The following is a 20,394-nucleotide window of genomic DNA, read 5'->3' as shown; positions in this document are numbered from 1 at the left end:
ATGTAGTACATGTGCGTCAGAGGGGGGCGAGGTCACCGGATAACGCCGCGTCCTCAGGCCGGGTACTCGCGAGCAAACATGTACGGTGAAACCGGTCCGTCGGACCGTTTTCACCGTACATGCCTGCCAGAGGGCTTCTGTACGATGGTTGTACTAACCATCGTACAGAAGTCCGCGCGTAAACATTACGCGGGGCGTGTCCGCGTCGTCGCCGCGATGATGACGCGGCGATGACGCGGCGACGTGGGCGGGCCTGCCATTTAAAGGCTTCCACGCATGCGTCGAAGTCATTCGACACATGCGAGGGACGGCGGGCGCTCGGACATGTACGGTAGGTCTGTACTGACGACCGTACATGTCCGAGCGGGCAGGATTCCAGCGGACGGTTTTAAAACACGTCCAGGAATATTTGTCTGCTGGGAAAAGGCCCGGCGGGCAAATGTTTGCTGGAATTCGGCCCGCTCGCGCCTACACACGACCGAACATGTATGCTGAAACTGGCCCGCGGACCAGTTTCAGCATACATGTTTGGTCGTGTGTACGGGGCCTTAGTGATAAAAGTACTGCCAGAAGAACAGGAGCGGCACACAGCGGGAACTTCAATTGCAAGCGGGTCGTCCGGGGAAGAAGAAGCCATGCAAGATGTGGACGAGAAGACAGAAGGAAGGAGCAGAGGAAGAAGAAGAAGATGGAGGAAGAAACCCGAATGAATGCAGAAAAGAAGAAACTGGTGCAAAATGAGTGTTTAGAATGATTAGAATAAGTAAGGAACTAGTGAAGGTTCCCTAGAATGTGAAGGAGTGAATATTACCGCGCCACCAAGAAATGGGGGGGAGGGGGGATACAGCTGCGGCACTAAAAGGTGTATCAGACCATAAGTAGTGCTGCGCTGTGGGTGGGGGATGGGAAAGGCGTGTGGAGGAAGTAAAAGGTGGTCTATCTGTGGTTAAACCAATATAAACAAAAATTTCATCAAAAAAGGATCAGTGAACTGACTGACAACGGTGTATCAATTCTAAGCATAAGTGCCAATAAAATAACTTAATCAACTCTTCTCAGTAGAGTGAAATAAATAATACAATGATGCAAATAAAGATGTACAATGTGCATAACATAAGTGACTGGGATAGACTAAGCTAAAAAGTCCATGCAGCAGAGCTTAATGTTGTGATAAGAACGGAAAATTGAATGCTAATCAAAAAGTCCAAAATAAAATAAAGGTGCTGGTGTAGATCCCAAACATATAGCGTGAAAAAAAGGATGGATATCCAATGATCCTTTTAAGGTGAGTGAGGATGTCCCCTTACCTTACTGCTGTAAGGTAACAGCATATAGATCCAAACGCACTTTCTGATCGCGTCTGTGTGGGTGGTTATCCGAATGGACTGTAATCCAAAGAACCGCAGGTCCCTCTTGGTAGTCCCGTCTCAGGATAGCCAATAACTCGCACCCAGAGGGATAAAACACCAATAGCGTGATACCGTTTAAAAAGTTTATTCAACAGAAAGATTATGTATGGGTACTCACATAGCTTAGGATAAAATCAGGCATATAAAAAGGGGGAAGTAGTTCGCCAACGTCACCTCCGGTACCTCTCAATGGACTCTTACGCGTATTCGTCACTACACGTGACTTCCTCAGGAGCAGGGATGGACTGGCCATAGGGACTACAGGGAGTTTCCCGGTGGGCCGATGGCTCAGTGGGCCGTTTTTTAAAACAGAGATGCTGCTTGGAGGACTTTTTTTTAATGCCCTGGCAGCGCCCCAGTGTGAAAGCACTCAGGCTTTCACACTGGGACTGCAGCGGAAGCATTTTTCAGTCGCTTTACAGGCGCTATTTTTAGCCCAAAAGCGCCTAAAAATGCCTCAGTGTAAAAAGGGGTCCTACACTCACCCCTTCTCTTTTACACTGACTCTCTTTTTCTTACACTCACCCCCCTCTCTCACCCCCTTTCCCTCAACCCTCCCTCTCTCTCTCACCCTATCCTGATATACAATAATGGATGTAGGGACCTTTTGGTGGGCGTGAGTTTTTTGAGGGGGTGGGGGCAGCATTTTATTGAATTAAAGTGGGCCGGTCTGGATGAAGTCCAGGGCCAAATTTTTGTCCCAGTCCAGCCCTGCTCAGGAGTCACGACTGAGGAAGTCACGTGTAGTGACGAATACGCGTAAGAGTCCATTGAGAGGTACCGGAGGTGACGTTGGCGAACTACTTCCCCCTTTTTATATGCCTGATTTTATCCTAAGCTATGTGAGTACCCGTACATAATCTTTCTGTTGAATAAACTTTTTAAACGGTATCACGCTATTGGTGTTTTATCCCTCTGGGTGCAAGTTATTGGCTATCCTGAGACGGGACTACCAAGAGGGACCTGCGGTTCTTTGGATTACAGTCCATTCGGATAACCTCCCTAGAATGTACCTTTTAACTGAGTAGGATGTGAAATGTTTTTTTTTTTTGGGGGGGGGGGGGGGTAGATAGGTAGCAGGCAGAGAGATAGCAGGAAGTAGAGAGAAGGAGGGAGGGGGTAAATGTAAAGTGGTGGGGGCTGAAACCCCATTGGGTTTCTCCACTCTGCTATCCTCTCTCCCTGAAGTGTCTACGTAGGAATTTATAGCGCAGGGTGCAAACGCATTTTTTTTTCTTCTTTTTGTATTATTTTTTTTTTAGCGAATTGGAAACACACTACTCACACAAATGGATGAAGGGGCAACCCTCTATCTTTGGAATACATAATTAAAAATATACATATACACAAATGGACACAGGTGAATTATTAATTTTGTTTTTTCCCCTCATGTGAGGGAGGTAGCTATAGGGGTGGGAAAAAAAAAAGTATAGGGGAGGATATAACACATTATAACTCAATTTTAATCACATAATTAGAACCACGGTCACAATTAGGGAAAGGGGGGGGGGGCAGATACTAAAGGTTGGGGGTAGAGTTTTTTTTTTGTTGCTTTATTATTGCTTTACTATTAACTTAGAAGTAGATAATGAAGGAACACTAAGGGCTCTTTCACACGTCCGTTCCGTTCTTCCGTTTTTTGGACGTCCGTTAACGGACCGCAATGCTTTCCTATGGGTTAGCGTCCGTTAGCGGATGAGCATCCGCTAACGTCCGTTAACATCCGTCTCCGTTAAGCTCCGTTTTTTTTGAACGGAAGAAAACCCTATTTTTCTTCCGTCAAAAGAACGGAACTGACGAAAAACGGACGTTAGCGGACGATCCGTTTACCATCCGATCCGCTAACATCCGTTTTTCATCAAAATATATAAAAAGCACAAAAAAAAAAAAAAGAAAAAAAAAAAACGGATGGAAAAACGGACGAAAAACGGATCGGAAACGGATGTAAACGGACGGAAAACGGACGAAAAATGGATGAAAAAACTAGGGGAGAGGCGGTAGGGGGGGGGGGGGGGGGGGTGGGAGAGAGCCGGTGAAGCTAGTTCCGTGGAGACTGATAATTGATAATAGAAACCTAGAGTCTCTTGCAAAAGGGGTGGACGCCCAATTTTTATTTTTTTTGAAAATGATTAAAGGAGGAAAAATGCCGGGAGGAGCACAATCCCCGCCCCCTGTTTGTGATTGGAGAAAACATAAATCCCACCTCTTGTGTCCAATCACTGTGCTGTGATTGGTTACAGCACAAGCTGATCTTTGGGAAGGGGGATGTCCCTGAATTGTAGTTTGGAAATGTGGTCGCCCTAATATACACAGGATAGGGCAGTACATACACAGGCTAGGGCAGTATATATACTGGCTAGGGCAGTACATACACAGGATAGGGTAGTATACAGATAGGCTAGGGCAGTATATACACAGGATAGGGCAGTACATACACAGGCTAGGGTAGTATACAGATAGGATAGGGCAGTATATACACAGGATAGGGCAGTACATACACAGGCTAGGGCAGTATATACACAGGATAGGGCAGTACATACACAGGATAGGGCAGTATATACACAGGATAGGGCAGTATATACACTGGATAGGGCAGTACATACACAGGATAGGGCAGTTCATACACAGGATAGGGCAGTATATACACTGGATAGGGCAGTTCATACACAGGATAGGGCAGTACATAAACAGGATAGGGCAGTATATACACAGGATAGGGCAGTTCATACACAGGATAGGGCAGTATATATACTGGCTAGGGCAGTATATACACAGGATAGGGCAGTACATACACAGGATAGGGCAGTACATACACAGGATAGGGCAGTTCATACACAGGATAGGGCAGTATATACACAGGATAGGGCAGTTCATACACAGGATAGGGCAGTATATACACAGGATAGGACAGTATATATACTGGCTAGGGTGGTATATACACAGGCTAGGGCAGTACATACACAGGATAGGGCAGTATATACACTGGATAGGGCAGTACATAAACAGGATAGGGCAGTATATACACAGGATAGGGCAGTTCATACACAGGATAGGGCAGTATATATACTGGCTAGGGCAGTACATACACAGGATAGGGCAGTACATACACAGGATAGGGCAGTTCATACACAGGATAGGGCAGTATATATACTGGCTAGGGCAGTATATACACAGGATAGGGCAGTACATACACAGGATAGGGCAGTACATACACAGGATAGGGCAGTTCATACACAGGATAGGGCAGTATATACACAGGATAGGACAGTATATATACTGGCTAGGGTGGTATATACACAGGCTAGGGCAGTACATACACAGGATAGGGCAGTATATACACTGGATAGGGCAGTACATAAACAGGATAGGGCAGTATATACACAGGATAGGGCAGTTCATACACAGGATAGGGCAGTATATATACTGGCTAGGGCAGTACATACACAGGATAGGGCAGTACATACACAGGATAGGGCAGTTCATACACAGGATAGGGCAGTATATACACAGGATAGGACAGTATATATACTGGCTAGGGTGGTATATACACAGGCTAGGGCAGTACATACACAGGATAGGGCAGTACATACACAGTCTAGGGCAGTACATACACAGGATAGGGCAGTACATACACAGGCTAGGGCAGTACATACACAGGATAGGGCAGTAAATACACAGGATAGGGCAATACATACACAGGATAGGGCAGTAAATACACAGGCTAGGGAAGTACATACACAGGATAGGGCAGTATATACACAGGATAGGACAGTATATACACAGAATAGGGCAGTATATACACATGAGGTTTGTTTGGGTGTTCAGCTAGCCAGCGGAGGTGCCGGCTGGTAGTGTGTGTCCCCTGGTGGGACGGGAGAGCTTAAAAAAGCCGTGAAAGGCGCCAGGAGGGTGGGCATCCCTTCCTGCTGCTTGTTATAGCAATCCAGTGGCTAGTTAGCCGCTCTGATTGCTATTACAAGAGAGCCGGCCGTCGGCTCTAAAAAAAAATGGTGATGCCGGCAGGTGCATATCATCCCGGTACAACCACTTGAAGTCAAATGATGTACCAGGTACAAGATTTGGTGGGAAGTGTAAATACTGTAAATCCCGTTATATTCTGATCTGGTTTTTTATGTTTTTTTTGTATCTTGTATTATCATTTAGGGATCAGATTCCTTTCACTTAGACTGATATTAGAGGACACACTCCAGCCAATATTAGACAAACCATCCGGAGACCATTCAGCTTTTATATATCAAGTTTTATTGAAGCCATTGAAGGTTACATTGGTGTTTTCCATGGAAACGGTCGGGTTTATTCCGGCGCAGGATTTGTGAGTTCCCATGGAAAGAATGTTGTTGCTTTTTTAGTCATTTTGTAGCTGTCTAACCCATTTTAAAAAATCCTTTACTGAAGTAAATACTCCCGGTGTAAGGTCTTCTGTCATCACTATATCATCATTTATATCCGTTTGTAGTAAAAGCACCTCCTAAAAATAAGAATTGTTATACTGAGTTATTGGCATCGGGGTAATAACAAAATCAGGTCAGTACAGGGATGATAAATACATTGGGGTAGATTCAAGTACAATTGCGCTTTTGTTACGGAGGCGCAGGGCAACGTTTTTGCCCTGCGCCCCCGCAAATTTACTGCGCTACCCGCGATTCACGGAGCAGTAGCTCCGTAAATTGCGTGTGCGCTCTGGCAAAATGCCCGGCGTAAGCGCGCGCAATTTAAATGATCCCGTAGGGGGCGGGAATCATTTCAATTAGGCGCGTTCCCGCGCCGAGCGCATGCTCCGTCGGGAAACTTTCCCGACATGCATTGCGGTAAATGACGTCGCAAGGACGTCATTTGCTTCAAAGTGAACGTTAATGGCGTCCAGCGCCATTCACGCTTCACTTACGCAAACTACGTACATTTCAAATTTCGCGACGCGGGAACGACGGGTAAACGAAACATTGGCTGCCCCTGCTAATAGCAGGGGCAGCCTTACGCAAAACCCGCCGTACGGAAACGATGTAAACTGCGTACGCAGGGCTTGCGTAACGTTGTGAATCGGCGTTAGTATGCAATTTGCATACTATACGCTGACCACAACGGGAACGCCACCTAGCGGCCATCGCAAGAATGCAGCCTAAGATATGCTGGCATAAGAGCCTTATGCCACGCATATCTTAGGCTGCAGTCGGCGTAACGAGGTTCCTGACTCAGGAGCATTCGTTATGCCGGGGCAAGTAAGCAATTGCGCTGCGTAACTATGGTTACGCAGGCGCAATTGCTTCTTGAATCCAGGCCATTTACAATCACTTTAATTACTCTGTGTTTTTATAAAAAGATTTCATAGAAATGGAAGTTTATGTCCATTCATTCCATACGAATGGGACACAAAAAGAAAGGGCCAGATTCACGTAGCCCGGGCGCAACTTAAATTTTCCGATTTAAGTTACACCGCCGCAAATTTTCTGCCTAAGTGCCCGATCCACAAAGCACTTACCTTGAAATTTGCAGCGGTGTAACTTAAATCCGTCCGGCGCAAGGCGGGCCCAATCGAATGGGGCGAGTCCCATTTAAATTCGGCGCGCTCCCGCGCCGGACGTACTGCGCATGCTCCGTCGGGTAAATTACCCGACGTGCATTGCGCTAACTGACCGACGTCATTTGCTTAGACGTTGACGTAAATGGCGTCCAGCGCCATTCACGGACGTCTTACGCAAACGACGTAGATGTTTAAATTTCAACGCGGGAACGACGGCCATACTTACCATGGCTTAAGACAACTAGGGCTCAGCCCTAGTTTTACGCGGCGCAACTCGACGGCAACGACTTAGATTTAGATTGACCGGCCGTTCGGGACGTTCGGGGATCGCCGTAAGTCTTCATTTGCATATTCTACGCCGTCCGCAATGGCCTCGCCACCTAGCGGCCGGCCTAGAATTGCATCCTTAAGATCCGACAGTGTAAAACAATTACACCTGTCGGATCTTAGGGCTAGTTATGGGTAACTGATTCTATGAATTCGCCTATATGTCTCAGTTTAATTCTCCCTGCTTGCCCTGTGTGATTCAGTCCTCGGCTAACAGGTTATTGACGTGCTAATGTCCCCTCACTATTTCTAAAGGTTAATTGATCTATTGTGTTGTGTGAAGGAGATCTGTGTTTAAGTGGCTTGTGTTAATTATTCTGATTGCTCCATTGTGGTAATTATCTCTCTATATGCGGGGTCGAGCGGTCTAGTTAATGTATTCAGTACAGCTCCGTCGTGTCTGCCTAATCATCTGTATGGAAGCCCCAGTGTGAGGGGGCGGAGATTTGTCATTGTAACAGTTTTGGAAATGACATATAAGCTGTGTGTTATAACATTAAACTCTGTCTTGTTCTAGCAGTAAGCCTGGACTCATGTGTGACTTAATGGGCGACCTCAGGAATATCCCTCCTAGTGGAATATTGGGTGATGTTCTTATGGAAGAAGGGAATCTTTGACGGGGATATCATTGTAATACCGTCACAATTGGTTGGCAGCGGAGGGATTTTCCCTTCTATTCCCTTTACACCCGGATTCCAAGCAGACACTGGAAGAACTACTGGAAGTTCGTGGAAGGATTGCTAGCAACAAAACCAAGCGGGTCATCATAGCAGAATTAATGGAGCTAGACCAGGAGAACGGGATTGCAGCACAATGGCCACTTCTTTCACTCTCCTCTCCACTATCCCTTCCCCCACTTTATTTTATTTAAGCCTGTGTTTGTCACTTTTCTTTTGTCTTTTTTTGTTGTGCACGTTTTGTGACACTGTGTGATTAGTAGGGTGCGGGTCCTCGGGCCAGCCCTGAACGTCTTGGGAGTGGGTGGACATGGCCTTCTGGCTTAGTTCGCCTGCTCTCATGGGGTCTCCATGATGTAAAGGGGTCCAGAGGTGCAGGGTGCTGTGTAATGTAAAGGGGCCCAGAGGTGCAGGGTGCTGTGTAATGTAAAGGGGCCCAGAGGTACAGGGTGCTGTGTAATGTAAAGGGGCCCAGAGGTACAGGGTGCTGTGTAATGTAAAGGGGCCCAGAGCTACAGGGTGCTGTGTAATGTAAAGGGATCCAGAGGTACAAGGGCTGTGGAATGTAAAGGGGTCCAGAGGTGCTGTGTGATGTACATGATAGTGACAAAGAGATATTTAAGGATGGAGAGGTATGCAGGGGACACAGTGGGGTGTTTTTACATTTCACGGTGGGGGGGTGCCAGATATAGGACTCGCCCCGGGTGCCAAATGCAATAGGGATGCCCCTGGTGAAAGCCATTTGACGAACACAGGAAATAGCCTGATAACATTTGCTTTTTTTGCCACATTTGCACAGAGAGAATGTCCATTTTTTTTTGCATGTATGTACAATATAACGTTAGTTATCCCAAAATTCTTTTTATTTATGTTGTTTCGTAAAAAAATGCATTTGTCCGAAAATCCGAATTAATTCAGGTCGAATCTCTCATTGAAGGCTTAGGGTGTCTGTCGAATGTTCTAAGAAGATTCAACGGAGCAGCTAAACTGTACGACGCCGCTGTGACAGGAGTCACTTTGGGTGGGGGGGTTTGTGGGACTCAGCTTTCCCTGGGGAGTTCTGGGGCTCCTTGTCCAGCTTTACTGACGCTTCTTATGTGTAAATCACCCCATGTGTCTAATAGGGCACAGGGGGAATGAGAACCCCACTATGATCTGTGCTAGTCAAACTCTCTTTACAGCCACACTAGAAACTTGTAAAATGTATATAATGTGTACTGTATATATAATGTGTACTGTATATATAATGTGTGATGTCCCATGCTGTTGGACTCTTTTGCTGAGATCGTTTGGGGTGTGGTTATAGTCCATTAGTTTATTGCAGGGATATGCAATTAGCGGACCTCCAACTGTTGCAAAACTACAAGTCCCATCATGCCTCTGGGTGTCATGCTTGTGGCTGTCAGAGTCTTGCTATGCCTCGTGGGACATGTAGTTCTGCCACAGCTGGAGGTTACGCTTATTGCATATTCCTGGTTTATTGTCTCTGTCTGCTCTGGCTGTGGTGGGGATTCCTCCAACAGCTCTCCTTGCTGATTTTACAGTTTACCCCACCCTGAATTCCAAAGGGAGGGGTGATGGTCCCGAGAGGGATAGCTATTGTGTTCATGTGTGAAAATAAAGCAGTTTGTTGTTTGCCACTCTACACTAAGGCCTCGTACACACAACCGAACATGTCTGCTGACATGCCCGTCGGAACCAGTTTCCGCGGACATGTTCGGTCGTCTGTACGGCCGACCGGACAATTTTCCGGCGGATCGGACAGGTTTCCAGCGGACAAATGTTTCTTAGCATGCTAAGAAACATGTCCGCTGGAAGCCTGTCCGTCGGACATGTTCGGTCATCTGTACGACTCACCGGACATGTCCGCTCGGCCGAAAGCCCTCGCATGCTTCAAAGTGATTTGACGCATGCGTGGAAGCATTGACCTTCCAGGGTCGCTCACGTCACCGCGTCATCGTCGCGGCGACGGCGCGGCCACATCACCGCATTCGCTGTCCGCGGAAAATTTGGTCTGATGGTGTGTACAGCATCAGACCAAATCCACGGACCGTTTTCATCGGACATGTCCTGTCGTGTGTACGAGGCCTGAGGTGTTGTCTGTTGACTGGGGGTCTAAAGAATCTTGGACGGTGGTGGATCTGAACAAAGGAAACATTGACGGCAGACCTAGATCTGTTTGAGGGCAGAGGGTCCGTCACAGCCACAATCGTACATTTCCGGTCGAATGTTCCACCAACAAGCTATAGTAGAATTCTAATGTTGTATGACAAGTAATAATTATATTTATTAATTATTATTACTGGTCAACCAACGTTAGAATTCTTCTATAGTCTATGGGCGGAGCATTTGACCGGAAATGTACGATTGCGCGGTCGTACAGTTTAGCTGCTTGACGAATCTTCTTAGAACTTTCGACAGACGCCACAAGCCTTCAATGACAGATTCAACGTTTGGATGTTTTTCGCTGCTTCGTTGAATCTTTATCGTTCATGTTGAATGGTCTACCCCAACACTGTCTCTATAATGTCGAATCTTTTCTCTTTATGTCGAATCTTTCCTCTCTATGTAGAATAATCTCGGACTAATAGAGTTAAGGTTAGGCACATTCGACCTGCAGGTTCGATAGACACAGATCGCTGTTGTCACCGTCATGTCGAATCTTCTATCTGTATCGAACTGTTGTCGCAATGAAAATGAAAATAAAGCATTTTTTATGTCGAATCTTTCAGATTTCGCATTCTGCGAGTTCATTTTCGTTTGTTAAAACAATAACAAAATACCCGAAATTCGGACGAAAATGCATTCGGACTAAAACAAATGGACATGTCTATATAATATATTTTTCTATTCCTAAAGTGGGCTGTGTTTGTAGGTAGATGATTGGTGTTGGTGGAGCTCATACAGGTTTTTTATTTTGAGTTTTATATAAAAGTAGAAAGTCGCCTTAATGATTGCCCACAAAATGTAAGGCCTCGTACACACGACCGGATCTATCCGCTGGGATTGATCCGCGGATCAGTTCCAGCGGACAAATCCGGTCGTCTGTACGGCCTAGCGGATATTTATCCGAGGAGATTCCTCGGGCCGATCGATTTCAAGCGGATATAAATTTCTTAGCATGCTAAGAAATCTATCCGCTTGAATCGGGTCCAGCGGATTGATCCGGTGGTCTGTATAGACTCACCGGATCAATCCGTCCGCTCCCCTCCCTCGCATGCGTCGTAATGATTCGACGCATGCGTGGTGTGTACAAGCCATCGGATCCAAATCCGGAGGAGGAATCTCCGCTGGAAACGGTCCGGCGGACCGTTTCCAGCGGAGATCCCCTCGTCTGTACGAGGCCTAAGACACAGTAATGATGTGCAGAGAATTATTTCAATGGGTTTGTAACTCTACCCACAAAGAGAACCTTTCTGGTTTTGTGATCATATACAGTGATAGGAATGGATGGTTATAATTACCTGAGTAGGCGTGGCCTCCAATACAATGGACCCAGTAACCGATGTCCCCTCTTCTTTTATTATGATTCTCATAAGAGCCTGCAGAAGAGAAACAACACCAAATGAACATCTACTTTATATGTGTAGCGCCTGCGTACTTTCAGTACAGGTGCTATGTTATATTTAGAGGGGAATGAGAGAGTTATTTTTCTCTCATTCATGATGATTTGTTAAATTGGGTTTCTGCCAGGCTGGGCTGTCCTGTGGTTTCATTCTGTGTTCCAAAGATACTGTCATGTTACATGATATTATTTTATTATGTACTGTCTCTTTAATGTCTATCTATTTTGTCTCTTGTGGCATTCCGTAGTTTCCATGCTGCTCAGTCTCCTCCCCCTCTTTTTCTGTATCAGTCATTTTAATGCTGTAATTCATCTGACCTGTATGTATCTTCTACCTGCATGGAAATATCGTTCTTTTACCTGTTGTAACTTGCATTCTACGGATCATACGACGAATAAACATCGCCAGATCTTCTTTCATGTGAGTTGTGACTGAGTAAGCTATCTGGAAAGGTGATTTGGGATGAACAATCTCTTCAGGGCAATGAGCTCCATGTGCTACTGAAAACCACATTCATAGCCTTTGCAGCCGATTCAGAATAGTAAAAGAACGTATCCAGCAGCCTGCACAGAGATAACTGCGTCACAGGACAGATCATAGTGAAGTGTAACTGTGTGTATTGCATGAGAATTCTGCATACAACCCCAGCACAGCTTGTTACAGCTCCTCACAGTATACAGACACTCTTCACTGCTACAGCCAAGCCTGTGTACTGCAGGCCATCATGAGTGGAAAGGGCTCAGTGTGTGATGAAACACCACAGCATGCTTCACACAGAGAAAGCCAGGATGAGGACCCAGAGTCCACTGCATTGACCAAACGCTCTGTGAAACCCACTTGGAAGGTTAAAGAGAACTATGAATCCATGAGAACTGAACTAGCAACCAGTTTGAAGCAGATTTGGGATAAAATCCTCACCCACATTGATGTGATTTCATGTCCCAGCCATGAGGTACTGCAACTAGAGGGCGCCATAAAGCATCTCTCTGCTTCATATGAACTGTACCAGACTACAAGCAAGAAATATAAAACTATTCTGCAAAGCATCAACACTGAGGAGTCCTTAGAGCAACTTAACAATGCCCAGCTTCTTAATGAGGAAAGAGAAAGCTTTATCCAGCGAACTAAAGCAAAGGCAGAAGCAAAATTAATGCTGCCACGGGACACTGTATCTCACAAATCTGTATCCACCAGACGTTCTAAAGGTTCCTCTAGATCCCGAAGTTCAAGGCACTCAACGCTTAGTGAACAGCTAATAAATGCCCGCGCCGAAGCAGAGGCTATCAAGGTACGGGCCGCATATGCAAAAAAGAGAGCAGAAATGGAAACCGAGGCAGCGCATCAAAAAGCAGAAATGGAAACCGAGGCAGCGCATCAAAAGGCAGTAATGGAAGCCGAGGCAGCGCATCAAAAGGCAGCAATAGAAGCTCAAACGGCACGTCAAAGGGCAGCAATTGAAGCTTTAATGGAACAGAGCAACTACGAGGCAGCTGCAGCAAAACTAAAGGTTTTGGAACAAGCTATCGGTGCAGATGAAAACGCTAGCGAAAGGGTCAGCGTCAAGGCAGATGTAGAAGATCCTTTTGAACGCACTAAGAACTATGTTCTAAACCACAGCAGTGAACACTCAATTACCTCCACGTTTCACGGCAATGCAAGGACTTCACCACATCATCAGGTAAAAGCTGTTCCAGCCACTTCCTACATGCAAACCCACCCCAGTGCAGCTCCCGACTGTCATGCTGATCCCGCATATGTCACAAAACGGCACACTAATCCGCAAGCAAGTCGCCAGCCTCCTGCTAACAGTACTGTTCCAGACCTTCACCCAACAATTCAGCTGAATGCCCTTGCTGCACCATATCTTCCCACGTCTCTTTGCAACGATACCATAAACAATGCAATCCACAACAATCAACCAGCAACCTCCTATGTAAAGTCAGAGGCAACCGATACAACAGAGGTAGTAAAGTACTTACTTCGACATGAGCTCGCCAAGTCAGGCCTAGTAAACTTCGACGACCATCCTGAAAATTATAGAAGCTGGAAAGCCGCTTTCAAAACTACATTAGGTGGTATCGGTATTACTGCCGATCGTGAGCTGGATCTGCTGATCGGGTTGCTTGGCCCACAGTCTACAGAACGTGTCAAGAGCCTCAGGTCAGTTTACATCGACAATCCAACTGCAGGTCTCACCGCAGCATGGGAGCGTCTAGAACAGACTTACGGTAGTCCTGAAGCCATAGAGAATGCATTGCTCAAACGATTGGAAAATTTCCCAAGGATATCTGGTAAGGACAATATAGAGTTCCAGAGACTCAGCGACCTTCTTCTCGAAGTCCAGCTTGCCAAAACTGACCCTAAGCTACCTGGCCTCAGTTACCTGGACACTGCTCGAGGAGTTAACCCTATCGTTTGCAAGCTTCCGCATGGCCTACAAGAAAAGTGGATCCAAGTTGGGTCATCATACAAACGGGAAAACAAGGTTTCCTTTCCCCCGTTCTCCTACTTCTGCAATTTCGTCAGGAACATTGCTGACACCAAGAACGATCCTAGTTTTGCATTCAGCGAGTTCAATACTCCCTCACCTAAAGGTGACAACCTACATACTAGCTACAGGAACCGCAGAGGTCCCGTGTCTGTTAGGAAGACAGACATTATTCCCACTCCCGCCCCAAACAAGAGCGGCAAGATCGAAAACCCAAACCGATTATGTCCCATCCACAAGAAGCCTCATCCCCTCAAAAAATGTATCGGTTTCAGAAAGAAGCCCCTACAAGAACGAAAGGAACTCCTAAAGACTTTTGGGGTATGTTATAGATGCTGTGCTTCCACCGATCACTTTGCCAAGGAATGTAAAACTCCTATCAAGTGCATAGAGTGCGGTTCCGAGGACCATGTGCAAGCACTCCATCCCCTTGAGTCCAATCCTTCACAACATGCAGACCTTCCTCCTGGGCAGAACCACAGCGGGAAGAGTACAGATCACGTACCTAATTCCACCATGGTATTTTCTTCGTGCACTGAAGTCTGTGGGGAAGACCACTGTGACAAATCTTGCGCTAAAATATGCCTAGTGAATATTCATCACACGGATCAGCCAGGAAAGACTTTAAGGGTGTATGCTATCTTAGACGATCAAAGCAATCGATCGCTTGCACGATCCGAACTGTTCGATCTATTTTGCACAAAAGGAGAGGTTCACCCTTACACCTTAGGCACTTGTAGTGGAACTACAGAGGTTTTTGGAAGAAGGGCTCATGGTTTTATTGTGTCCTCCCTAGAAAATAACCTACAATTACCCTTACCTACACTTGTAGAGTGTAACCAGATACCAGCCAACAAAGAAGAAATACCTACACCAGAAGTTGCCTTCTACCACCCTCATCTAAGGTCAATAGCCAGTGAAATCCCACCACTTGACAAAGATGCTAAAATCCTTCTTCTGCTGGGAAGAGATATTCTAAGGATCCACAAGGTACACAGGCAGGTCAGCGGACCTCCAGAGGCCCCATTCGCCCAGTACCTGGACTTAGGCTGGGTCATCATAGGCAACGTCTGTATAGACAAAATGAAAAGGCCTACTAACATTTCTTCATTCAAGACAAATGTATTGCCAAATGGTCGTAATACTCACTTTGAGCCATGCCCACATCACTACTGGGTAAAGGAGAAGGTAACTAGCTGCAAGTTGCAACATTGCAACACAAACCTTTCCCGCACCTACGATGACAGCTTTGGTTCTACAGTTTTCAATGTAAGCAGTGAAGACGACAAGTTGGCTCCTTCGGCAGAAGACAAAGAATTCCTTAAAGTAATGGACAATGAGTTTTTTCAGGAAGATTCCAATAGCTGGGTAGCACCCCTACCCTTTCGCCTCCCGAGAGAGAAGCTACCAAACAATCTACATCAAGCAGTCAAAAGATTCTCCTCCTTAAAGCGTACCTTAAGCAGGAAGCCAGAGATGGAAAGACATTTTGTGGACTTCATACAGAATATCTTTGACAGGGGTCATGCCGAACCCGCACCCCCATTGAAAGAAGGAGAAGAATGCTGGTACCTCCCTTCCTTCGGTGTGTATCACCCACGAAAGCCAGACCAAATCAGAGTTGTCTTTGACTCCAGTGCCCAACATGAAGGCTTCTCACTTAACGACATGCTCCTCACAGGGCCCAACTTGAACAACAACCTCATTGGAGTCCTAATTTGCTTTCGTCAAGAACCTGTAGCGGTGATGGCCGACATTCAACAAATGTTCCACTGCTTCATCGTCAAGGAAGATAACAGGAATTACCTCAGGTTTCTATGGCACAAGGACAACGACATCAACAAAGAGGTAATTGATTACCGAATGAGGGTACATGTCTTTGGGAACAGCCCTTCCCCAGCTGTAGCAATCTATGGACTAAAAAAGACAGCTCAGCTTGGAGAAGCTGAGTATGGATCCGATGCTCGTCAATTTGTTGAAAGGAACTTTTACGTAGATGACGGGCTCAAATCCTTTCCTACTGCTAAAGAAGCAATTAATCTTCTTACCAGAACAAAGGAGATGCTAGCTGTAGCAAACTTGAGACTTCACACAATTATATCTAACAGCCAAGAGCTAATGAATGCATTTCACCCTGAGGACTATGCTGCCAGTGTGAAAGACCTTGACCTTGGGTCAGACACACCCCCTATGCAGAGAAGTCTAGGTCTGCTGTGGAACATCAAAGTAGACACATTCACCTTCCAGGTGTCAACCTGTGACAAACCCTTCACCAAGAGAGGAGTCTTGTCCGTAGTGAACAGCATCTACGACCCACTGGGATTTATAGCCCCAGTCACCATCCAAGGTAAGATGTTATTAAGACAGCTTACTACTGATAACATAGATTGGGACACTCCGTTACCTATTGAGAAACAACAAAGATGGGAGAAATGGAGAGGTTCTCTGAAGACATTAGAACAGCTCCAAATTCCACGTTGCTATGCCCCAGTCTCCATCTCAGCCGCTGTCCAGAGGGAAATACATATTTTCTCTGATGCATCAGTTGAAGCTATAGCTGCAGTGGCCTATTTGAAGACCTCAGGAGTTAATGGAGACATACACTGCAACTTTGTTCTAGGCAAGACAAAGCTAACACCAAAACCCGCACATACCATACCCAGACTTGAACTTTGTGCAGCTGTGCTAGCAGTGGAAATAGCAGAAGTCATAAAGAGTGAAATGGACATTAACATTGATTCCTTCACATTTTACACAGACAGCAAGATAGTGCTTGGTTACATTTACAACCAAACTAAACAATTTTACGTGTACGTCAGCAATAGAGTAGAACGTATCAGAAGGTTCTCCTTGCCAAAGCAATGGCATCATATTCCCACTGACCTTAATCCTGCCGATTGTGGGACAAGAGCTATATCTCCAGTAGCTCTCCTCGACTGCTTGTGGCTGTCGCCTCCAAGATTTCTTTCTGAAAACTCCTACTCAATTTCCACGGACACTACCTATGAACTGGTACATCCTGACGATGATAAAGAAATCAGGTCTATGTACACCACACTGTGTACCTCTGCGAGTTCAGAACAAAAACTAAAGTCGCATCGTTTTGAACGTTTCTCAACCTGGTCATCAGCTGTTAGGGCCGTTGCTTATTTGATACATATTGCCCATTGTTTTAAAAGGAGGTTCTGCTCGGACTTTCTCACGACCAATCACGGAATTGGTGCTTCTTCTCCCAAGTGAGTGACTTAGGCAGGAGTACCGGCTATACCTGCTATGGCGGGGAGAATATCACTATCACTATTGACTGTGCTACTGTTGAAGTCCCACGATTATAAACGATAGACTACAGGACTCAAGCCATCTGTTTTTTGGACGTCATGTTTTATTGTTCATTTACTGCATATCTTCTTGTGTTTGCGGGTATCTCGTATCTATGGTTTACACACCAGTTTTACCTTTAACGTTTCTTCCCCTACAGGTTCAAGTTGGACTTATCTTTATATATGTAATAGACTTTGAAATCTAAAGATTTCAGGCGGGGAGTGTCATGTTACATGATATTATTTTATTATGTACTGTCTCTTTAATGTCTATCTATTTTGTCTCTTGTGGCATTCCGTAGTTTCCATGCTGCTCAGTCTCCTCCCCCTCTTTTTCTGTATCAGTCATTTTAATGCTGTAATTCATCTGACCTGTATGTATCTTCTACCTGCATGGAAATATCGTTCTTTTACCTGTTGTAACTTGCATTCTACGGATCATACGACGAATAAACATCGCCAGATCTTCTTTCATGTGAGTTGTGACTGAGTAAGCTATCTGGAAAGGTGATTTGGGATGAACAATCTCTTCAGGGCAATGAGCTCCATGTGCTACTGAAAAATACATTCATAGCCTTTGCAGCCGATTCAGAATAGATACGTTTCCATCTTTGGATGGCAGGTGGCGCCAGAGGGGTCCAGGCAGAGGCGCCTTTCTCCAGCAGCCAATCAGAGGAGTGTTTCCCTCGCGGGGCATGCTGGGGTGGGTATTTCTTTGGCGGATGCCATTTCGGGGTTTCTTCGCCCGTTCCTGGTTCCAGGTGCGGCACCCACCTTTAGGATGTGCGCACATCACGGGCCCCGGTGAAATGGCCTACCAGGCCGGGGCGCACGTGCTACACGGAGTTCCTGACTCAGGGCCCTCATGGTTTAGAGCAACTAAAGCTGCAAAGGGGTCGGAGTGACTTACTGGGTCTCCACACTTCATGAGGAAGATAGATAGATAGATAGATAGATAGATGGCACTGATATGTGGCACTGATGAGCACTGATAGGCAGCACTGGGTGCCACTGGTGGTCACTGATTAGGTGGCACTGATGAGGAAGCACGAATATGCCGCACTTATGGGCATTGATAGGTGGCACTGATGAGCACTGATAGGCAGCACTGGGTGCCACTGGTGGGCACTGATGGGAGGCACTGGTAGGCACTGATGGGAGGCACTGGTGGGCACAGATAGGCGGCACTGATGGGTGGCACTGATGGGCAGCACTGATAGACAGTACTGACTGGCATCACTGATGGCACTGATTTCTGGCACTGGTGGGCACTGATTCCTGGCACTGGTGGGCACTGATTTCTGGCACTGGTGGGCACTGATTCCTGGCACTGGTGGGCACTGATTATTGGCACTGGTAGGCATTGATTGCTGGCACTGGTGGGTACTGATTTTTGGCACTGGTGGGCACTGATTGCTGGCAGTGGTGGGCACTGATTTCTGACACTGGTGGGCACTGATTTCTGGCACTGGTGGGCACTGATTGCTGGCACTGGTGGGCACTGTTTTATTGTAATCAGGGCACTGATGATCAGTGCCCTGATTATATTCCTAGATGTCCTCTGCAAGGAGATGCCACTCCTCACACTCTGTCATTAACGGCATCTCTGTGTTTACATGTGACCGGCTGTGATTGGTCACAGCCAATCACATGGTTAAAGAGCCATTGCTCTTTACAGAGATTGGGGTCACGCCATGTCCTATCAACATGGCACGCCTACGATCACCGGGTCGCACGCCCCTGTTGGTGCGCGAGGGTGGTCATTCTGGGAAGCCATCATATGATGTCCACCCAGAATGAGAGCCGCACCTCCCAGCCGTCATTCGGCGTTGGGCGGGCGGTAAGTGGTTAAATGTCACATATGAACTGAATAATAAGAAGATGAAAACAAACTCTTAATTTCCCCTCTTTATGGTTGACGTCGTTACCAATCCGTGAGAATTCAGCGTCGTCGGTAGAGGCGGTTCTGGTGCCAAGGCTTAGTAAAGGTTTCCCCAAGAATATAAAAGTAAGATTAACGAACCAATAGATAGGCCTACAAAGGAAAAAAAGATGAAATTTTTTTTGGAGCAATACTGATGGATGGAACAACAATCATTGGGATAAAAAGAAGAACTCCGACCACAGAGATAAATATTCAGATAAGACGCAGAGATCTAAAGAAACTCAACATCAAAATACACCAAAAGAGAAAGACCTCGGCCCAGATTCTCAAAGGCGTTACGACGGCGCAACACCATTAGCGCCGTCGTAACACCTCATCTGGCCCCGGGTATCTATGCGACTGATTCTCAGAATCAGTTGCGCATAGGTACCCATTAGATCTGACAAGCGTAAGGCTGTTACGCTGTCAGATCTTAAAAGTAATTTTTTTTCCCGCCGCTAGGTGTCGCATCGTCGCTTTTCCCCGTCGTCTATGCAAATGAGGTAAGTACGGCGATTCCCGAACATACGCGAGGTCGACGCAGCGAATTAACGTCGTTTGCGTAGCGTACCCGACGCGTAAGGTTGCCCCTGCTAATTAGCAGGCGCAACCAATGTTAACGATGGCCGTCGTTCCCACGTCGAATTCAATAAAAATTACGTCGTTTGCGTAAGACGTCCGTGAATGACGCTGGACGCCATTTACGTATACATCTAGGCAAATGACGTCGGGGCGACGTCATTTAGCGCAATGCACGTCGGGTAATTTACCCGACGGAGCATGCGCAGTACGCTCGGCGCGGGAGCGCGCCTAATTTAAATGGTGCCCGCCCCATTTGAATTGGGCGGGCTTGCGACGAGCAATCTAACGCTACACCGCCGCAAGTTTACAGGTAAGTGTTCTGAGAATCAGGATGTAAACCTGTAGACCTGCGGTGGTGTAACGTAGATCTCATATATTACGCTGCCCAGGAGCAGCGCGAATGTATGAGAATCTGGGCCCTCATTTCCAGAGGTGAACATAAAGGGCCAGATTCACATACAATTGCGTTACGCTGCGGCGGCGTAACGTATCCCATTTACGTTACACCGCCGCAAGTTTACAGCGTAAGTGCTTGATTCACAAAGCACTTACCTGTAAACTT

At 46.4% G+C, this 20,394-nt stretch overlaps 1 protein-coding gene across 1 annotated transcript in view; it reads right to left on the bottom strand.

Moving 5' to 3' along the window:
- Positions 1–5,649: 5,649 nt before the first annotated feature.
- Positions 5,650–20,394, bottom strand: part of LOC120921989 (alpha-1-antiproteinase-like) — a 37,462-nt gene continuing 22,717 nt past the window's right edge. Inside the window, exons 4-6 of the mRNA XM_040334514.1 lie at positions 19,226–19,361; positions 11,417–11,494; positions 5,650–5,898 (exon numbers count right to left, since the gene is read on the bottom strand). Coding sequence (XP_040190448.1) covers positions 5,776–5,898; positions 11,417–11,494; positions 19,226–19,361 — 337 coding nt within the window. The 3' untranslated portion in view covers positions 5,650–5,775. The remainder of the gene's footprint in view (positions 5,899–11,416; positions 11,495–19,225; positions 19,362–20,394) is intronic.

Source organism: Rana temporaria, assembly GCF_905171775.1.
Source record: "Rana temporaria chromosome 13 unlocalized genomic scaffold, aRanTem1.1 chr13a, whole genome shotgun sequence".
NCBI lineage: Eukaryota > Metazoa > Chordata > Amphibia > Anura > Ranidae > Rana > Rana temporaria.
This window is presented reverse-complemented; position numbering and strand designations above follow the sequence as displayed.